At 41.5% G+C, this 22,895-nt stretch overlaps 1 protein-coding gene and 1 long non-coding RNA gene across 2 annotated transcripts in view; one reads left to right on the plus strand and one right to left on the minus strand.

Moving 5' to 3' along the window:
• Positions 18,511-22,171, minus strand: LOC108637310. The gene is made up of 2 exons (XR_001918963.1): positions 21,786-22,171; positions 18,511-19,643 (listed from the first exon to the last, which is right to left on the minus strand). It is a non-coding gene; the product is annotated as an uncharacterized LOC108637310 (long non-coding RNA).
• The window catches only part of TDRD3 (tudor domain containing 3), a 229,870-nt gene continuing 228,057 nt past the window's right edge, over positions 21,083-22,895 (plus strand). Inside the window, exon 1 of the mRNA XM_018056823.1 lies at positions 21,083-21,194. Within this exon, the coding sequence (XP_017912312.1) occupies positions 21,154-21,194 (41 nt within the window). The 5' untranslated portion in view covers positions 21,083-21,153. The remainder of the gene's footprint in view (positions 21,195-22,895) is intronic.

The following is a 22,895-nucleotide window of genomic DNA, read 5'->3' on the forward strand; positions in this document are numbered from 1 at the left end:
ATTACTGGTCGGGGCATAGACTTGGATTACCATGATATTCAATGATTTGCCTTGGAAAGGAACAGAGATCATTCTGTCATTTTTGAGATTGCATCCAAGTACTGCATTTCCAACTCTGTTGTTGACTATGATGGAGCAGCTGAGAGAAGCATCCCACGTCCAAGGTCAGGGGTAGTGGCTGTGCTTTGCTGAAGCAGCCATGAAGAGATATCCCACGTTCAAGGTAAGAGAAACCCAAATAAGATGATAGGCGCTGAGAGAGGGCATCAGAGGGCAGAGAGACTGAAACTACAGTCACAGACAACTAGCCAATCTGACCACACAGACCACAGCCTTGTCTACTAAATGAAACTAAGCCATGCCATGTGTGGCCACCCAAGACGGGTGGGTCATGTTGGAGAGGTCTTACAGAATGTGGTCCACTGGAGAAGGGAATGGCAAACCACTTCAGTATTCTTGCCTTGAGAATCCCATGAACAGTATGAAAAGGCAAAATGATAGGATACTGAAAGAGGAACTCCCCAGGTCAGTAGGTGCCCAATATGCTACTGGAGATGAGTGGACATATAACTCCAGAAAGAATGAATGGATGGAGCCAAAGCAAAAACAACACCCAGTTGTGGATGGTACTGGTGATAGAAGCGAGGTCTGATGCTGTAAAGAGAAATGTTGCATAGGAACCTTGAATGTTAGGTCCATGAATCAAGGCAAATTGCAAGTGGTCAAACAGGAGATGGAAAGAGTGAACATTGACATTCTAGGAATCAGTGAACTAAGATGGACTGCAATGGGTGACTCTAACTCAGATGAACACTATATCTACTACTGTGGGCAGAATCCCTTAGAAGACCTTTCAGGTATGACCTAAATCAAATCCCTAACGTTTATAAAGTGGAAGTGAGAAATAGATATAAGGGACTAGATTTGATAGAGTGCCTGATGAACTATGGACAGAGGTTCATGACACTGTACAGAAGAGAGGGAGCAAGACCATTTCCTAGAGAAAGAAATGTAAAAAAGCAAAATGGCTGTGTGAGGAGGGCTTACAAAGAGCTGAGAAATGAAAAGATGCAAAAAAAGCAAAGGAGAAAAGGAAAGATATACCCATTTGAATAAAGAGTTCCAAAGAATAGTAAGGAGAGATAAGAAAGTCTTCCTCAGTGATCAGTGCAAAGAAATAGAGGAAAACAATAGAATGGGAAAGACTAAAGATCTCTTCAAAAAATTACAGATATCAAGGGAACATTTCATGCAAAAATGGGCTCAATAAAGGACAGAAATCATATGGAACTAAGAGAAGCAGAAGATATTAAGAAGAGGTGGCAAGAATACACAGAACAGTACAAAAAAGATCTTCAGATAATCACGATGGTGTGATCACTCACCTAGAGCCAGACATCCTGGAATGCGAAGTTAAGTGGGCCTTAGGAAGCATCACTACGAACAAAGCTAGTGGAGGTGATGAAATTCCAGTTGAGCTATTTCAAATCCTGAAGGATGATCCTGTGAAAGTGCTGCACTCAATATGCCTGCAAATTTGGAAAACTCAGGAGTGGCCACAGGACTGGAAAAGGTCAGTTTTCATTCCAATCCCAAAGAAAGGCAATGCCAAAGAATGCTCAAACAACCACACAATTGCACTCAATGCACACGCTAGTAAAGTAATGCCCAAATTCTCCAAGCAAGGTTTCAGTAGTATCTGAACCTTGAACTTCTAGATGTTCTATCTGGTTTTAAAAAATGCAGAGGAACCAGAGATCAAATTGCCAACATCCACTGGATAATTGAGAAAGCAAGAGAGTTTCAGAAAAACATCTATTTCTGCTTTATTGACTATGCCATAGCCTTTGACTGTGTAGATCACAATAAACTGTGAAAAATTCTGAAAGAGATGGGAATGCCAGAGCACCTGACCTGCCCCTTGAGAAACCTGTACTCAGGTCAGGAAGCAACAGTGAGAACTGGACATGAAACAACAGACTGGTTCCAAATCGGGAAAGGAGTACATCAAGGCTATATAGTGTCACTGTGCTTATTTAACTTATATGCAGAGTACAGCATGAGAAATGCTGGGCTGGTTGAAGCACAAGCTGGAATCAAGATTTCTGGGAGAAATATCAGTAACCTCAGATATGCAGATGACACCACCCTTATGGCAGAAAGTGAAGAAGAACTAAAGAACCTCTTGATGAAAGTGAAAGAGGAGATTGATAAAGTTGGCTTAAAGCTCAAAATTCAGAAAACTAAGATCATTGCATCCAGTCCCATCACTTCATGGCAAATAGTTGGAGAAACAGTGGAAACAGTGGCAGACTTCATTTTTTTGGGCTCCAGAATCACTGCAGATGATGACTGAAGCCATGAAATTAAAAGATGCTTACTCCTTGAAAGAAAAGTTATGACCAACCTAGACACTATATTAAAAAACAGAGACATTACTTTGTCAACAAAGGTCCATCTAGTCAAAGCTATGGTTTTTCCAGCAGTCATGTATGGATATGAGAGTTGGACTCTCATTTCTCATAAAGAAACCTGAGCACTGAAGAACTGATGTTTTTGAACTGTGATGTTAGAGAAGACGCTTGAGAGTTCATTGCACTGCAAAGAGATCCAACTTGTCCATCTTAAAGGAAATAAATCCTGAATGCTCATGGACGGACTGATGTTGAAGCTGAAACTCCAATACTTTGGCCACCTGATGCAAAGAGCTGACTCATTGGAAAACTCCCTGAAGCTGGGAAAGATTGAGGGCAGGAGAAGAAGGGGACGACAGAGGATGAGATGGTTGGGTGAGATGGCTGGATGTCATGACGACTCAATGGATATGAGCTTGAGTAAACTCCGGGAGTTGGTGATGGACAGGGAGGCCTGATGTTCACAGGGTTGCAAAGAGCCAGAAACGACTGAGTGACTGAACTGAACTGAACTGAACTGATATTAATACTGCTATAGAAATGTTTAATGAAATATAAAATATTTAAAATACTCAGTGATTTATAGAAAATGATTAAGTAAAAATTACATTTGAAAAGGATATATAGAATACTTAAGTCAAGTAAAACATTAAACTTGAAAAAATATTTCGAATATATAAATATAATTCATGTTACCTGTAACAAATAACAAGGAGAAAAATATAAACAAAAATGTAAAATGTATGTCATAAGAAATGTTACAATGCATTAGATGATAAAATCCTTAACAAGGGTAGATAGAAGAATCTTCAAATTGATATAGCTACCAAGTGTGTTGCACATAAATTACACATATATGTGAAATTCTAAGACTTCAAAGAAAAGATGCCATGTACATTCACTCTGCCACATACTTTCTAGTGCTTATAAGACCAACACTGTATATTCTAATCTTGGAAAAATATATATATTTAAAGTAGAACCTAAAATCTCCTATAGCCACCTAGAAAGCTACACTAGTAACATTTATGCATATACTCTTTCAGTCTTCTTCACTTATAACTTAGGTTGCTATGTTTGTGTCCAATAAAGCTCACATAATTGTATTATTTTGTAATAATTGAGAAGAACCACAGTGAGCACCTAAAATATTTGATTTTCTAAGTAAAACTCATTGTTTCTCTACAAGGGCAGAGATTCCCCTGGACTTAATCACTGTATGTTCCCATGATTAGCCTCTGAGTAAGTAAATTTTTGTTAAAGAATATTTGTATAGATGATCAACACTCACATTCAAGGACACATATAGAATACATAAAGCAAAATCAAATTACTTAAAATTAGTCATTTCAATAATAATGAAAACATAGATTCATAATATTACAAATAAGATCACAGGTTTGGTTTGATATCTTCCTTGCACTTACTACAACTGTAACTAATTAACTGCATATAAAATAATTTAATATTTTTATACTCAGACTGTAAATATGTATGGGTGAGAGCTGGAAAATTAAGAAGGCAGAGTGCAGAAAACTTGATACTTTTCAATTGTGATGCTAGAAAAGACTCTTGAGAGTTCCTGGAAGAGCAAGGAAATTAAACCAGTCAACCTCGAAAAAAAATCAACCTTGAATACTCTTTTGGAAGGACTGATGCTGAAGCTGAAGCTCCAATACTTTGGCCACCTGATGCAAAAAGCTGACTCTTTGGAAAAGACCTTGATGCTGGGAAAGATTGAAGGCAGAAGAAGAGGGTGACAGAGGATGAGATGGTTGGATGGTATCAGATTCAATGGACATGAACTTGGGCAAATTCTGGGAGAGGGTGAGGGACAGGGGAGCCTGGTGTGCTATAGTCCATGGGGAATCAAAGAGTTGGCTATGACTTGGTGACTGAAGAACAATAACAACAGACTATAAACATCAAAAGCAGGGCTCATATTGCTGATCTTACCTACAATGCCTGGCACAATGGTTGGCTCACAGTGTGTGCTCAGTAAATCCCTGTTGAATGAATGACTGACTTATTCATCTAGCCTGATTCTTAAACTTTCTTTTTACTTGTTGAATCTTATATTCAAGTTAAAGCAGATAAAAGAAGTGCTGTTCTCCTTTAAGGGGCCTCATGGACTTAGACTTCAGCTTGCTGCCCCTTCTTGCCACATTGTGTGGTTCTTCAGGCAACAAGTGGAGCCCCTAGGGCTCCTTAGAACATTGAACCAATCTAACTGCTTGGATTCTTTTCTATAATATTTGTACCAAATAATCATGCAACAGAGGCTTGAATCATATAATGCTGGGGAAATTACTTTGTTCTGAGACTGACTGTTTCTTTGTTGGACTGCATCTAGATTAAGATTTTTTTTATTAAATTAAGTTGAAATCATCTCTTTAATCCTTAGGACTATCGTTTGGAACTGACAAGGACAAGTGTAAATTTTCTTTCACACTTCAAATTTCTAAGGTCACTTTTTACAAAATAGAAGCAGACTATTACAGTCTTTTTATCTGACCTGCTCTCCCTTTTATTTTTTCTTCCTTGTTATTTTTATATAGATTATATGTTCATTATATTAGCAACATAAAACAATATACTATAGAAAATAAAAGTATATTATTATTAACATTGTACAGGAGGCAGTGATCAAAACCATCCCCAAGAAAAGAAATGCAAAAAGGCAAAAAGGTTGTCTGAGTAGGCCTTGCAAATAGCTGAGGAAAGAAGAGAAGTGAAAGACAAAGGAGGAAAGGAAAGATATACCCATCTGAATGCAGAGTTCCAAAGAATAGCAAGGAGAGATAGGAAAGCCTTCCTAAGTAATCAATGCAAAAAATAGAGGAAAACAACAGAATGGGAAAGACTACAGATCTCTTCAAGAAAATCAGAACTCAAGGGAATATTTCATGCAAAGATAGGCACAATAAAAGACAGAAATGGCATGGACCTAACTGAAGCAGAAGATATTAAGAAAAGATGGTAAGAATACAGAGAAGAACTATACCAAAAAGATCTTAATGACTCAAATAAACATGATGGTGTTTATTATCTAGGTTATCACTCACCTAGAGCCAGACATCATGGAATGTGAAGTCAAGTGGGCCTTAGAAAGCATCACTATGAACAAAGCTAGTGGAGGTGATAGAATTCCAGCTGAGCTATTTCAAATCCTAAAAGATGATGCTGTGAAAGGGTTTCACTAAATATGCCAGCAAATTTGGAAAATTCAGCAGTGGTTACAGGAATTAGGAAAGGTTAGTTTTCATTCCAATCACAAGGAAAGGCAATGCCGAAGAATGTTCAAACTTTCACACAAACCACTCATTTCACCTGCTAGCAAGGTAATGCTCAAAATTCTCCAAGTGAGGCTTCAACAGTATGTGAAACAAGAATTTCTGGATGTTCAAGTTGGATTTAGAAAAGGCAGAGGAACCAGAAATCACATTTGCAACATCTGTTGGATCATCAAAAAAGCAAGAGAAATCCAGGAAAACGTCTACTTTACTTCATTGACTACACTAAAGCCTTTGACTGTGTGGATCACAATAAATTGTGGAACATTCTTAAAGAGATGGGACTACCACCTGACCTGCCTCCTTAGAAACCCATATGCAGATCACGAAGCAACAGTTAGACCTGGATATGGAAAAAAGGACTGTTTCTAAATTGGGAAAGGAGTATTTGAAGACTGTATATTGTCCCCCTTATTTAAATTATATGCAGAGAAATGCCAGGCTGCATGAAGCACAAACTAGAATCAAGATTGCTGGGAGAAATATCAATAACCTCAGATATGCAGATGACACCACCCTTATGGCAGAAAGCAAAAAGGAACTAAAGAGCCTCTTGATGAAGGTGAAAGAGGAAAGTTAACAAGTTGGCTTAAAACTAAACTTTCAAAAAAAAAAAAAAAAGAAGATTGTGGCATCTGGTTCCATCATTTCATGGCAAATAGATGGGGAAACAATGGAAACAGTGACAAACTTTATTTTCCTGGGCTCCAAAATCACTGCAGCCATAAAATTAAAAGATGCTTGCCCCTAGGAAGGAACACTGCAACAAATCTAGACAGCATATTAAAGAGCAGACATTACTTGCCGACAAAGGTTTGTATAGTCAGAACTGTGGCTTTTCCAGTAGTCATATATGGATGTGAGGGTTGGACCACAAGAAAGGCTGAGGCATAAGAATTGATGCTTTTGAACTCTGATGTTGGAGAAGACTCTTGAGAGTCCCTTGGACTGCAAGGAAATCCAACCAGTCAACCCTAAAGGAAATCAATCCTGAATATCCATTGGAAGGACTGATGATGAAACTGAAACTCCAATACTTTGGTCACCTTATGTGAAGAGCTGAATCATTAGAAAAGACCCTGATGCTGGGAGGGATGACAGAGGACAAAATGATTGGATGGCATCACTGGTTCAATGGACATGAGTTTGAGCAAGTTCTGGCAGACAGTGATGGCAAGGAAGCCTGGTGTACTGCAGTCCATGGGGTAGCAGAGTTGGACACGACTGAGTGACTGAACAACACCAAATAGTGTAATGCAATACTAGTGTTACAACTTGTATAACCAAAAGTATAAGTAATAATATAAGAATATATTCTTATTACTCAAGGAAAAATAACTAATATATTGTCATAATTGCTTCTGCTCCTTTTAAAGAAATAACGTTGTCAACAAAGCAAAATCCCTCTCTGGCAACCTCCCTCACACGTATTCCATTTCTTCCTCAATTTAACCAGTTTTCTGAGTTTGTTGTGTATCCTTCAAATCTATTTTCATCCTTCTATATATGTATGTGTGCATCTATATATCCAGACATAAATATACCTATCCTGTTCTGTGTAAAGCCACCAGCAAGTGTGATTATTTAAATTAAAATAAAAATTTTAAAATTTAAAGATCAGTTTTCTATTGCACTCACCATATTTGAAGTGTTCAGTAGCCACACGTGACTAGAGGCTAGGATATTGGATCGTGCAGATATAGAACATATCCATCATTGCATGGAGCTCTATTGTAATAGATGTATTTTTATAAGTGTTTTTAAAATTTCACATAATGTAATACCCTGAATAAGTTTACCAAGCTGCTTTTTCTTTCTTTACTCGGCATTATGTGGTCAAGATCCACTCAAGTTGATATGTAGTGTATTTCTTTAAACTAGCATAGATTATTCTATTTTTTGATAGAACACATATATATACAACTCTTTAAAACCCATTTCTCCTCACCTGGATATTGGAATTTTCATTCTTCTACTTGAAGCAATGTATTAATGAGTATTTTTTCTCTGCAATATGAATCTAAAAATGAAAATACTCAATCATAAGGTATATACCTTGCAAGCTTTGCTAGAAATTGCCAAGCTGGGTTTCCCTTGTGGCTCAGCAGTAAAGGATCCTTATGCCAATGCAGGAGACGTGGATTCAGTCTCAGGGTGGAGAAGATCCCCTGGAGAAGGAAATAGCAACTCACTCCAGTATTCTTGACTGGGAAATCCCATGGACAGAGGAGCCTGGAGGGTTACAGTCTGTGGGGCCCCAAAAAGAGTCAGACACTATTCAAGGGACTAAATAACAACAATCATATACTCTGTCCATTTCTCTACTGAAATGTTGCCTTTCTCTTAAGGATTTGTACTAATTAATCACACTAAAACTCATTTTTATTCTTTTACTTCACATATGTATCTGGCTAATATATCTTGACTGACTGACTGACTGAAGTCACTCAGTCGTGTCTGACTCTTTGTGACCCCATAGACTGTAGCCTACCAGGCTCCTCTGTCCATGGGATTCTCCAGGCAATAGTACTGGAGTGGATTGCCATTTCCTTCTCCAGGGGATCTTCCCAACAAGGGCTCAAACCCAGGTCTCCTGCATTGTAGACAGATGCTTTACCATCTGAGCCTAATGATCTATTTCTTGAACTTTTTTCTTTTGGTAATGTCTACGGTACCCAATAACCTCAGATATGCAGATGACACCACCCTTAGGGCAGAAAGTGAAGAGGAACTCAAAAGCCTCTTGATGAAAGTGAAACAGGAGAGTGATAAAGTTGGCTTAAAGCTCAACATTCAGAAAACGAAGATCATGGCATCCGGTCCCATCACTTCATGGGAAATAGATGGGGAAACAGTGGAAACACTGTCAGACTTTATTTTGGGGGGCTCCAAAATCACTGCAGATGGTGATTGCAGCCAGGAAATTAAAAGACGCTTACTCCTTGGAAGAAAAGCTATGACCAACCTAGATAGCATATTCAAAAGCAGAGACATTACTTTGCCAACTAAGGTCCGTCTAGTCAAGGCTATGGTTTTTCCTGTGGTCATGTATGGATGTGAGAGTTGGATTGTGAAGAAGGCTGAGCGCTGAAGAATTGATGCTTTTGACCTGTGGTGTTGGAGAAGACTCTTGAGAGTCCCTTGGACTGCAAGGAGATCCAACCAGTCCATTCTGAAGGAGATCAGCCCTGGGATTTCTTTGGAAGGAATGATGCTAAAGCTGAAACTCCAGTACTTTGGCTACCTCATAAGAAGAGCTGACTCATTGGAAAAGACTCTGATGCTGGAAGGGATTGGGGGCAGGAGGAAAAGGGGGCGACAGAAGATGAGATGGCTGGATGGCATCATGGACTCAATGGACGTGAGTCTGAGTGAACTCCGGGAGTTGGTGATAGACAGGGAGGCATGACGTGCTGCGATTCATGGGGTCGTAAAGAGTTGGACACGACTGAGCGACTGAACTGAACTGAACGTAGAAGAATTATTTTTTTAAAAATTACATTTTTACAAATGTAAAAGTTAAATTACATTTGTAGAGTCCATGCCAGGTTTCTTGTACAAGATGCAAGATTCCAGATTTATCTGCCTGTTTCCTTATGTTTTACTTGTTAAATTTCCTACGTATCTCAGGCTCGGCACTACTGACATCTTGGATCAGGTAGCTATCGTGTGTATTGCAGGATGTTTAATATTTCCCTGTTGCCACCAGGTTATAACAACCAAAACGTCTCCGTACGTGCCAAAATATGCCTGGGGGGCTGATGGTGGAGGTTTAGATAGGGATCTAGAAGTTCAGTCAAATTCAGGGTAAACAACTTTGTCAAGAATATTTGTCATATGATGTGTATTTTTGATTGCACTGTATCAGTAAGCACATAACATCTGATAGTCCCATTATTGATTAGGCTTGATCACTTATTTAAGGCAGTCACTTTTAAAAAAATTTTAGATGTTATTTTTAATGTGTATTAATTTTTATTTACACATTTCTGTTACTATTTTCATAGGAGTTTTTTTAAAAAATATAAATTTATTTATTTTAACTGAGGTTAATTACTTCACAATATTTTATTGGTTTCGCCAGTACATCAACATGTATCTGCCACAAGTATACACGTGTTCCCCATCCTGAACCCCTCTCCCTCCTCCCTCCCTGTACCATCCCTCTGGGTCGTCTCAGCGCACCAGCCCCAAGCATGCAGTATCGTGCATTGAACCTGGACTGGCAACTCATTTCATATATAATATTATACATGTTTCAGTGCCATTCTCCCAAATCATCCCACCCTCTCCCTCTCCCACAGAGTCCAAAAGACTGGTCTATACATCTGTATCTCTTTTGCTGTTTTGCATACAGAGTTATCATTACCATCTTTCAAAATTCCATATGTATGTGTTAGTATACTGTATTGGTGTTTTTCTTTCTGGCTTACTTCACTCTGTATAATAGGTTCCAGTTTCATCCACCTCATTAGAACTGATTCAAATGTATTCTTTTTAATGGCTGAGTAACACTCCATTGTGTATATGTACCACAGCTTTCTTATCCATTCATCTGCTGATGGACATCTAGGTTGCTTCCATGTCCTGGCTATTATAAACAGTGCTGCGATGAACACTGGGGTACACGTGTCCCTTTCCATTCTGGTTTCTGTGGTGTGTATGCCCAGAAGTGGGATTGCTGGGTCATAAGACAGTTCTCTTTCTAGTTTTTTAAAGAATCTCCACACTGTTCTCCATAGTGGCTGTACTAGTTTGCATTCCCACCAACAGTGTAAGAGGGTTCACTTTTCTCCAACCCTCTCCAGCATTTATTGCTTGTAGAATTTTGGACTGCAGCCATTCTGACTGGCATGAAATGGTACCTCATTGTGGTTTTGATTTGAATTTCTCTGGTAATGGGTGATGTCGAGCATCTTTTCATGTGTTTGTTAGCCATCTGTATGTCTTCTTTGGAGAAATATCTATTTAGTTCTTTGGCTCATTTTTTGATTGGGTCGTTTATTTATCTGGAATTGAGCTGCAGGAGTTGCTTGCATATTTTTGAGATTAGTTGTTTGTCAGTTGCTTCATTTGCTATTATTTTCTCCCATTCTGAAGTCTGTCTCTTCACCTTGCTTATAGTGTCCTTCGTTGTGCAGAAGCTTTTAAGTTTAATTAGGCCCCATTTGTTTATTTTTGCTTTTATTTCCAATACTGTGGGAGGTGGGTCATAGAGGATCCTGCTGTGATGTATGCTGGAGAGTGTTTTGCCTATGTTCTCTTCTAGGAGTTTTATAGTTTCTGGTCTTACGTTTAGATCTTTAATCCATTTTGAATTTATTTTTGTGTATGGTGTTAGAAAGTGTTCTAGTTTCATTCTTTTACAAGTGGTTGATCAGTTTTCCCAGCACCACTTGTTAAAGAGATTGTCTTTTCTCCATTGTGTATTCTTGCCTCCTTTGTCAAAGATACGGTGTTTGTAGGTGCGTGGATTTATCTCTTGGCTCTCTATTTTGTTCCATTGATCTATGTTTCTGTCTTTGTGCCAGTACCATACTGTCTTGATGACTGTAGCTTTGTAGTAGAGTGTGAAGTCAGGCAGGTTGATTCCTCCAGTTCCATTCTTCTTTCTCAAGATTGCTTTGGCTATTTCACAATTTCCATACAAATTGTGAAATTATTTGTTCTAGCTCTGTGAAAAATACCTTTGGTAGCTTGATAGGGATTGCATTGAATCTATAAATTGCTTTGGGTAGTATACTCATTTTCACAATATTGATTCTTCCAATCCATGAACATGGTATATTTCTCCATCTATTAGTGTCTTCTTTGATTTCTTTCACCAGTGTTTTATAGTTTTATGTATATAGGTCTTTAGTTTCTTTAGTTAGATATATTCCTCAGTATTTTATTCTTTTCATTGCAATGGTGAATGGAATTGTTTCCTTAATTTCTCTTTCTATTTTCTCGTTATTATTGTATAGGAATGCAAGGGATTTCTGTGTGTTGATTTTATATCCTGCAACTTTACTATATGCATTGATTAGCTCTAGTAATTTTCTGGTGGAGTCTTTAGGGTTTTCTATGTAGAGGATCATGTCATCTGCAAACAGTGAGAGTTTTACTTCTTCTTTTCCAATTTGAATTCCTTTTATTTCTTTTTCTGCTTTGATTGCTGTGGCCAAAATTTCCAAAACCATGTTGAATAGTAATGGTGAAAGTGGGCGCCCTTGTCTTGTTCCTAACTTTAGGGGAAATGCATTCAATTTTTCACCATTGAAGATAATGTTTGCTGTGGGTTTGTCATATATAGCTTTTATTATGTTGAGGGTCCCTTGGACTGCAAGGAGATCAAACCAGTCCATTTTGAAGGAGATCAACCCTGGGATTTCTTTGGAAGGAGTGATGCTAAAGCTGAAGCTCCAGTACTTTGGACACCTCATGCGAAGAGTTGACTCATTGGAAAAGACTCTGATGCTAGGAGAGATTGGGGGCAGGAGGAGAAGGGGACGACCCAGGATGAGATGGCTGGATGGCATCACAGACTCGATGGACATGAGTCTGAGTGAACTCCGGGAGATGGTGATGGACGGGGAGGCCTGGCGTGCTGCGATTCATGGGGTCGCAAAGAGTTGGACACGACTGAGCGACTGAACTGAACTGATGTTGAGGTATGTTCCTTCTATTCCTGCTTTCTGGAGGGTTTTTATCATTAATGGATGTTGAATCTTGTCAAAGGCTTGCTCTACATCTATTGAGATAATCATATGTTTTTTATTTTTCAATTTGTTAATGTGATGTATTACATTGATTGATTTGCAGACATTGAAGTATGCTTGCATTCCTGGGATAGAGCCCACTTGGTCATGATGTATGATCTTTTTAATATGTTGTTGGATTTTGTTTGCTAGAATTTTGTTAAGGATTTTTGCATCTATGTTCATCAGTGATATTGGCCTGTAGTTTTCTTTTTTTTGTGGCATCTTTGTCTGGTTTTGGTATTAGGGTGATGGTGGCCTCATAGAAAGAGTTTGGAAGTTCACCTTCCTCTGCAATTTTCTGGAAGAGTTTGAGGAGGATAGGTGTTAGCTCTTCTCGAAATTTTTGGTAGAATTCAGCTGTGAAGCTGTCTGGTCCTAAGCTTTTGTTTGCTGGAAGATTTCTGATTGCAGTTTGAATTTCCATGCTTGGGTTGGGTCTGTTAAGATTTTCTATTTCTTCCTGGTTCAGTTTTGGAAAGTCATACTTTTCTAAGAATTTGTCCATTTCTTCCAAGTTGTCCATTTTATTGGTGTATAGTTGCTGATACTAGTCTGTTATGATCCTTTGTATTTCTGTGTTGTCTGTTGCGATCTCTCAATTTCCCTTCTAATTTTATTGATTTGATTTTTCTCCCTTTGTTTCTTGATGAGTCTGGCTAATGGTTTGTCAATTTTATTTATCCTTTCAAAGAACCAGCTTTTGGCTTTGTTGATTTTTGCTATGGTCTCTTTTGTTTCTTTTACATTTATTTCTGCCCTAGTTTTTAAGATTTCTTTCCTTCTACTAACCCTGGGGTTCTTCATTTCTTCCTTTTCTAGTTGCTTTAGGTGTAGAGTTAGGTTATTTGACTTTTTTCTTGTCTCTTGAGGTAAGCCTGTATTGCTATGAACCTTCCCTTTAGCACTGCTTTTATAGTGCCCGGCAGGTTTTGGGTTGTTGTGTTTTCATTTAATTTGTTTCTATACATAATTTGATTTCTTTTTTGATTTCTTCTGTAATTTGTTGGTTATTCATCAGTGTGTTGTTCAGCCTTCATATGTTGGAATTTTTAATACTCTTTCTCCTGTACTTGAGATCTAATCTTACTGCATTTTGGTCAGAAAAGATGCTTGGAATGATTTCAATTTTTTTTAATTTACCGAGGCTAGATTTATGGCCCAGGATGTGATCTATCCTGGAGAACCTTCCGTGAGCGCTTGAGAAAAGGGTGAAATTCATTGTTTTGGGGTGAGATGTCCTATAGATATCAATTAGGTCTAACTGGTCTATTGTATCATTAAAGTTTGCATATCCTTGTTAATTTTCTGTTTAGTTGATCTATCCATAGGTGTGAGTGGGGTGTTAAAGTCTCCCACTATTATTGTGTTATTGTTAATATCCTCTTTCATACTTCTTAGCATTTGTCTTACATATTGTGGTGCTCCTATGTTGGGTGCATAGATATTGATAATGGTTATATCTTTTTGGATTGATCCTTTGATCATTATGTAGTGTCCTTCATTGTCTCTTTTCATAGCCTTTGTTTTAAAGTCTATTTTATCTGATATGAGTATTGTTTCTCCTGCTTTCTTTTGGTCACTGTTTGCATGGGATATCTTTTTCCAGCCCTTCACTTTCAGTCTGTATGTTATGCGTCCCCTGTTTTGAGGTGGGTCTCTTGTAGACAACATATATAGGGGTCTTGTTTTTGTATCCATTCAGCCAATCTTTGTGTTTTGGTTGGGGCATTCAACCCATTTACATTTAAGGTAATTATTGATAAGTATGATCCCGTTGCCATTTACTTTATTGTTTTGGATTCAAGTTTATACACCCTTTTTGTGTTTCCTGTCTAGAGTAGATCCTTTAGCATTTGTTGGAGAGCTGGTTTGGTGGTGCTGAATTCTCTCAGCTTTTGCTTGTCTGTAAAGCTTTTGATTTCTCCTTCATATTTGAATGAGATCCTTGCTGGGTACAGTAATCTGGCCCTAGGTTATTTTCTCTCATCACTTTAAGGATGTCTTTCCATTCCCTCCTGGCCTGAAGAGTTGCTATTGAAAGATTAGCTATTATCCTTATGGGAATCCCCTTGTGTGTTATTTGTTGTTTTTCTCTTGCTGCTTTTAATATTTGTTCTTTTTGTTTGATCTTTGTTAATTTGATTAATATGTGTCTTGGGGTGTTTTGCCTTGTGTTTATTCTTTTGAGGATTCTCTGGGTTTCTTGGACTTGGGTGATTATTTCCTCCCCCATTTTAGGGAAGTTTTCAACTATTATCTCAAGTATTTTCTCATGGTCTTTCTTTTTGTCTTTTTCTTCTGGGACTCCTATGATTTGAGTGTTGGGGCATTTAACACTGTCCTGGAGGGCTCTGAGATTGTCCTTATTTCTTTTCATTCGTTTTTCTTTTTTCCTGTCTGATTCATTTATTTCTACCATTCTATCTTCTAATCCTATCTTCTGCATCTGTTATTCTACTATTTGTTGCCTCCAGAGTGTTTTTGATCTCATTTATTGCATTATTCATTATATATTGACTCTTCTTTATTTCTTCTAGGTCCTTGTTAAACCTTTCTTGCATCTTCTCAAGCCTTGTCTCCAGGCTATTTATCTGTGATTCCATTTTGATTTCAAGATGTTGGATCATTTTCACTATTATTATTCAGAATTCTTTATCAGGTAGATTTTCTATCTCTTCCTCTTTTGTTTGGTTTGGTGGGCATTTATCCTGTTCCCTTACCTGCTGGGTGTTCCTCTGTCTCTTCATCTTGTTTATATTGCTGAGTTTGGGGTGTCCTTTCTGTATTCTGGCAGTTTGTGGAGTTCTCATTATTGTGGAGTTTCCTCACTGTGGGTGGGATTGTATAGGTGGCTTGTCAAGGCTTCTTGGTTAGGGAAGCTTGTGTCGGTGTTCTGGTGGGTGGAGCTGGATTTCTTCTCTCTGCAGTGCAATGAAGTGTCCAGTAATGAGTTATGAGATGTCTATGGTTTTGGAGTAACTTTGGACAGCCTGTATATTGGAGCTCAGGGCTGTGTTCCTGTGTTGCTGGAGAATTTGAGTGGTATGTCTTGCTCTGGAACTTGTTGGCCCTTGGGTGGTGCTTGGTTTCAGTGTGGGTATGGAGGCATTTGATGAACTCCTGTCAATTAATGTTCCCTGGAGTAAGGAGCTCTCTGGTGTTCTCAGGGTTTGGACTTAAGCCTCCTGCTTCTGGTTTTCAGTCTTATTTTTACAGTAGTCTCAAGACTTCTCCTTCTATACAGCACTGTTGATAAAACATCTGGCTTAAAGATGAAAAGTTTCTCCACAGTGAGGGACCCCCAGAGAGGTTCACAAAGTTACATGAAGAAGAGAAGATGGAGGAGGGAGTTAGAAGTGACCTGAATGAGATGAGGTGGAATTGAAAGAGGAGCTAGCAAGCTAGCCACTAATCACTTCCTTATGCGTGCTCCACAGTCTGGACTGCTCAGAGATGTTCACGGAATTTTACAGAGAAGAGAAGATGGAGGAAGGAGACTGAGGTAGCCAGGAGGACAAAAAGTGGGGAACTAAAAGGAGAGAGACAGATCCAGCCAGTAATCAGTTTCCTAAGTGTTCTCCACCATCCAGAACACACTAGTGATTCAGTGTTGGGTAGAGAAGAGAAGGGGGAGGGAGGAGACAGAGGCGACCAGGTGGAGAAAAAGAAGAGTCCAAAGGGGGAGAGAGCAGTCAAGCCAGTAATCTCGCTCCCTAGTAAAAATGGGTACTGAAGATTGAGTTCTTAAATGTACAAAATTGATAACAAATACCAAAAAGCAAAGATTAAAAATCTAGAGTAGAGTTTGGAATTTCAAAAATACAATATTAAAGAAAAGAAGAAGAAAACAAAGAAAGAAAAAAAACACAAAGTCACAAAAATTATAAAAATATATATATATATGAAGTTTTCTTTTTAAAAATAGGGTCTTTTTTTTTGCAAAGTAATCGTAGTTTATATAAGTGAAAATTAAAGGAGTAATAGTGGACTTAAAAATTAAAAAAATTAAAAAAAAAAGAATGATCGTAAAAATAGTAAAAATATATCTAGGACTTTCTCTGGTGTTGCGGGTATTGTGGGGTCAGTTCATTTTCGGATAGTTCCTTGGTCCAGCTTATATTTCTCAAGATCTATAGGCCCCTTCCTATGTAGTTGGTACTAACGACAGGGTTTTAATCTATTGCACCTGTCATTTCCAAGGCAGTTCCCTCTGTTTTAGCTTCTGTTTGCTGGTCTCTTCAGTGTCTGATTTCCGCCCTGACACAAAGGGGGCAGTGGTGGTCACTTTTTTAGGCTCACTTGTTCAGTTGCGCTGTGGGGAGTGAGGGACGCTGCAAACAATAACACTGTTGTGTGCTCGCAGTGCCTCAGCCACACTGGGCCTGCCCCTGCTCATGGCGCGTGTACCCTCCCTGCCCACACTGCTCAGGCTCTAGGTTGCTCCACCGGGAACCGTCTGGGGCTGGCGGTGGGCTGCATGCACCTCCCAGGTCTAAGCCGCTCAGGTTCAGGCACTCGGGTAGTCCTCAGAGGTGCAGACTCAGTTGGGCCTGCGTTTTGTGCCCTTCCCAGGTCTGAGCAGCTCAGGTGATGGGGTGTTTGGTGAGTGTGGTCGCTGCGACTTATTGCTTCCCTCGTCCCTGCCTCTGTTTTCTGGGTGTACAACCGGTTCACCTTCTCAGGCAGATGTTGGCCGTCCAGAACCCCAAGAAGTCTTAGTCAGCAAAGAAGCCTGCCTATAGTTTTGTAGATAATGTCTCTCTGGGGCTGTGATTGCCCTCTTCTGGCTCTGGCTGCCTGTCACCAGAAGGGGATGGTCTGCAGCTGGCTATCTCTGTTCAGTCCTTTGTTCTGTACACGGGCCTGGCGGTGTCTTAGGTTAGGCTGGCTTTTCGCATGGTAGTTATCCCAGTCTGGTTTGCTAGCCCAAGTTAGTTAGCTTAGATTGCCCTTGGGGCATTCAGGCCAGGTCCTTACTCTAAGCAATGCAGCCTGCACCTCCCTGCCCAGCCCCCACTTGCTAGTGGCAGGTGCAGGCGTCTGCGCTGCTTCTCCACTGGGGTGTTACCTTTGGGCACGGAATCTGTGGGTTTTAATTATTTATTTATTTTTCCTCCCTGTCATGTTGCCCCCTGTGCTTCCAAGGCTCACCACAGACTCGGCAGTGAGAGTGTTTCCTGGTGTTTGGAAACTTCTCTCTTTTTAAGACTCCCTTCCCGGAACGGAGCCCCATCCCTACCTCTTTTGTCTCTTTTTCTGTCTATTATTTTTTCCTACCTCCTTTTGAAAACAATGGGCTGCTTTTCTCGGCGCCTGATGTTCTCTGCCGGCATTCAGAAGTTGTTTTGTGGAATTTACTCAGCGTTCAAATGTTCTTTTGATGAATTTGTCGGGGAGAAAGTGATATTTTAGGACTGCCTCTCCCAGTTTTTTTTTTTTAAGATAAAGGTATGTTTTTCCATTTTATAATAAGTAAGGAAAAAACAGACTTTTCATACTTTAACACCTTGATACCTTGACACCAAGTGAACATCCTGTACTCCTACTATCTTTCACCCAGTGACTTTTGGCATTCTCTAGTCCGAATCAATTGTGATTGAGTTGCAAAATGGTGATTTTCTATTATTTGTTGTACATTTACTCTCTGGTATTTCTATGAAAGAAAAGTTTTCATCCTTCCCTTTATTTATTTCTATTGGCACTTTTATTTTTAACTTTCTTAAATTTTTAGTTTTACTTTATTTTGCTTTACAATACTGTATTGGTTTTGCCATACATTGACCTGAATCAGCCACGGGTGTACATGAGCTCCCAATCCTGAACCTCCCACCCACCTCCCACCCCATATCATCTCTCCGGATCATCCCCATGCACCAGCCCCAAGCATCCTGTATTCTGTATCGAACATAGACTGGCGACTTCTTACATGATTCATGCATTTTCTTTACCCAATTTTTAAATTCAATTATTCCAATTACTTTTTTTGAGGCTTATATTATCCCAAATTCCTCCAGTGGGAATCTTCAATCAATTCTTTAAGCATTTCTTACCATAAGAGAATTTAATGTTTTATGGAGAATTTTAATAAAGTTATTATAACAAGTAAAACATAAGGAAACAGGCAGATAAATCTGGAACCTGGCATCTTGTACAAGAAACCTGGCATGGACTGTACAAACATAATTTAACTTTTACATTTGTAAAAATGTAATTTTTTTTAAAAAGAATTCTTCTAGGTTAAAAACAATGGTAAATTCTTATTGTATACACTGCATATGAAACCATATGTGTAAGGCCTAATATTTAGCCAGTGACGAATTTTGATTGGGACAACATATTAGTTTCACACTTTGACTACTTGATGGAAAAGCAGACTCAGTGGAAAAGACTCTGATGCGGTGAAAGACTGAAGGCAAGAGAAGAGGGCAGCAGAGCATGACGTCATTAGGCAGCTTCACAAACTCAACAGGACATGAATTTGAGCAAACTCCCTGAGGCAGTGAAGGACAGGGAAGCCGGATATGCTGTAGTCCACAGGGCCGCAAAGAATTGAGGACAGGACTCAGAGACTGAAGAAGAGAAAAATCTGTTTCACAACCAACAAAAATTATCAGCCATTTAATTTTGATTCATCTACGTGAAAGTGAAAGTCGCTCAGTTCTGTCCCACTCTTTGCGACCCCATGGACTCTACAGTCCATGGAATTCGCCAGGCCAGAATACTGTAGTAGGTAGCCTTTCCATTCTCCAGGGTTTCTTCCCAAGCCAGGGATCCAACCCAGGTCTCCCGCAATGCAGGCGGATTCTTTACCAGCTGAGCCATAAGGGAAGCCCAAGAACTCCGGAGTGGGTAGCGTATTCCTTTGCCAGGGCACCTTCCCCACAGAGGAATGGAACCAGGGGTCTTCTGCATTGCAGGCAGATTCTTTACCAACTGAGCTATCAGGGAAGCCCTTTGAGTCATCTATTCACCTTCAAAATGGTAAATCTTTCCCTGACTCCAGGATATTTTGAAGTTTATGTCGCTTCAGTCCTGTGTGACTCTTCGCGACCAGAATACTGAAGTGGGTAACCTTTTCCTTCTCCAGGGGAATCTTCCCAACCCAGGGATTAAACCCACGTCTCCGGCATTGCAGTTGGATTCTTCACCAGCTGAACCACAAGGGACGCCACAAGGGATATTTTGAATGGTGCCTATAAATAGAAATACACAGATATAATACGTATCACCTAAACACTGTATACAATTCTAAAACTGCTTCAAAATATGTTTCATTAAAATCAGCAACTAAGCAATGTGCTTGGGCACACATTTCAACAGCATCCCAGTTAAGCAACACATCGTGATTTTAAAACTATGACTTTTGGGAAGCCCAAACTAAATAGGTCAGTTAAAATGAAGACAAACTTAAGGAATTTTAGCTTCACTCTGTAATTATCCCCCTCCTTCTGTGAGAGTCGGTTTCCTCCTCAGTCTCAGGTGCGGCTCTGCCCGGTTTCACAGACTCTGCTCTAAGTTCATGTTGGTGATGATGAAACAGAGGAAGTAGCTCTGGTTATAGGGCTGAAGGTTTTAAGTCTTCCCGCCAGACTTCGCAGCTTGGACCAGCGCCACTCGGAAGAACCTTTCTCATCAGCGGCCGGAAGAAAGGACGACGGTGGAGGGCAGGGACAACTGTTGAGTGTCTCCCGGTCACACAGCCCCTTCCGCCTGCTCCTTCGATTGGCTGGTGTGAGTCTCGGCCGCCCAATCCCGTTGGAACGTCTCTCGCGCCGCTCGGCGCCGCCGCCGCGCATGCACATTCTGGACCCGCCCCTCTGCTTCAGCCCGGAGAGCCGAGCAGCGCACCGGCACGGGGTGGGCGGGAACTAGGCCTGGCAGTACCCGCGCCAACGTCAAAGCGCCGCGCCGGCGCCTGCACGGGCCCGGTGGGAGGGCGGTGTGAGAAACAAGCACGACACAGCTCCCCGAGTTCCCACATCCCTTAGGTGCAGGTCTTCTCGGGTGCACGCATTCACTTTCATTGTAGCGCGGTACCTGGACAGTCCGATTTGAGTCTGGGGAGTAGGAAAAATTCGATTATATTCTTTTCTCTGTACCTGGGCAGATGGAAAAGGGGAAGGAATCGTTATAAGAAAGTAGCTTTTCTCCCGTGTAGAGTGGGCCGGGAACACAGTCCCTTTGAGCTTCGCTGTAGGAAACGCGGCCGCCTCAGAGCCTAGCTGGCAGCGCCTGCCCGCCGCCTAGCGCCTCAGCTCTGCCCCCGGGAGGCGGCCGCCTGTGCGCGCCGGGAACGCAGGCTTCCTTTCTGCCGCACAGAGGACCGCCCCACGGGTCTCCACGGCGTGAGGCTGGGGAAAGTGACCCCGGCGACGTGCAGCCGGCCCTCCGCCGCAAGGCCGCGCTGACAGACCGGCCCCAAGCGGCCGACCCTGGCCAGTCCTCCGCGCACCGCCGCCCCCGAAGCGCGACGAGCTCGCAGCCGCACGCCGGGCCGGCCCCCGCGGCCGCTCGGAAAACGCGGCGAGCGGAACCCGCACGCGGAAGCGCCCGCCGCACTGAGCATGCCCAGTCGCGGAGCCGACCGGAGGAGTTTTTTTCTTTTCTTTTTTCTTTTTCTTTCTTCTTTTGGGGGGTCTCAAGTAGCAGGCCTCCCCCAGCCCACTAGCCGAGCCCCCCAGCATCCCGGCCTAAGCAGCTACCATGGCCGAGGCTCCCGGAGCGGCGCTGTCCCGGGCGGGTTGGTAAGTGGCGGGTCTCCCGGCCGCGGGTGCGGGCCGGGCCCGAGGAGGCCGGGCCCGGGGCCGGGGGCTCTGGGTGCGTGTCGGGGTAGGCAGAGGCCGCCGCCCGCCCCGGCCTCTCCCGGGCCACCCCCGGCCGGCTCCGCCCCTGGCGCCGCGCAGAGCCGAGCGAGTCCCCTGGCTCCCTGCGAGGCGGTGGCGCGGCCTGGGCCCCGGGAGGCGGGCGGCGGGCCGCAGGGAGGCCGGGGACGCGGCGGGCGGCGGTGCAGGCCCGGGGGCTCCCACGGCGCCGCCGCGGCGGGACGAGGGGAGGCGAGGGCTGGGGAACCGAGCGCGGCGGAGCGGGGCGAGCGCCGGGCCCGCGCCCGCGCCCTCTCATTCCCAAGTATAGCACGGAGCGGGGATAGCCATCCTCTGAGGCGCACACAACTTCTGAGGCTGAGAATGCCCGCACTGGAGACTCGGGTGGATGCTCCCTAGAACTTTTCTTGAAAGGATGACGGTGTTCTGATTTTTAAGGACGCTTCATGTCAAGATTTTAGGATGAAAACAAACAAACAAAATATACGAAAGTAAGCAGTTTCTGGAACTTACCTACTTTCCTAACGCTTTTCCAGGCCTGCATAGGCACAGTCTGGGATGAAAGGTGGAAGGAGGTTGAAAAAGATTTGCTCCTGCTCGCTGTCTTAGCGCTAGGAGAAGGAGGCATTAGAACAGCAAGCACAGAAACAGGGGGAATTGTAAACTGTACAGTGGTGCAGGCAGATATGGTATGGAATTGGAGAGGAAGGAAAGTTAATTTCCTAGAGCAGTGGACTTGGAAGGCTGGTGAGGAGAAGGTTTTCTGGATACCGAGCCGCTGGAGATAAGGCAAGGAGGTAGGAAGGAGCTTATTGGCTTAAAGTACTGACATTAAATCCCTATGGTTCCTGGAAGTAGAAGGGTGTCCAATGAAGAGCAAGACCTTAAAAGTTTGTGGCCAGATTGTGCAGCCTACGAGTGTCTAAAGTATGGATTTGATCTTATGAATCAAATTTTTGGTTAGAGTACTGTAACACCTGTGTTTTGAAGACGCTGCTCCTGGCTCCACAGATATCTCATTTTAGAGGTGTACAGATTAAAGCAGAGAATTGTTAAGTAACTTAAAAAAAAATGACATAACTGGAAAGTGTTAGAGTTGAATGCTGAGAACAGGGTCTGGTTCCAACTCTGGTGCTTTTAACTGTTCCTGTTCTTACAGCTTTTGTATAAAACACCATTACCATAACAAACTGTAGCTTTAAAAAGTCACTTTTTTTTTCAGTTTTACTTTTGTTCTTCTAACTTTATACATTCAGATTCTTCACCTCACAGTGTTGTCTTGAATAATCTTGTTTCACTCTTCTATTTGAGTTGTTCCCCATTCTTAGTGAGCCTTAGTTCTTCAAACTAGTTGTATGAATTCATTTATAGTCTTTTGTCTGCTATCCAGCATGATGATGCCGCCCGTGTCAGAAAGACTAGTGTCCTTATTTTGGTTCCAAACACATACTAAATTGTTCTTTGAACTCTTAATTAAGATCCTTAAATGTGGTTAAACACCATCTTATGTTTCTGTATATCTGGAATGGTGGGAAACATTGTAGTTTCTTAGTAAAATCTGGTAAAATTGACCTTGGATGACATTGCCCCTGACAGTCAAAATTCACTAACCAGGGTCTCTAC

This window comes from Capra hircus, chromosome 12 (genome assembly GCF_001704415.2).
Source record: "Capra hircus breed San Clemente chromosome 12, ASM170441v1, whole genome shotgun sequence".
Classification (NCBI taxonomy): domain Eukaryota; kingdom Metazoa; phylum Chordata; class Mammalia; order Artiodactyla; family Bovidae; genus Capra; species Capra hircus.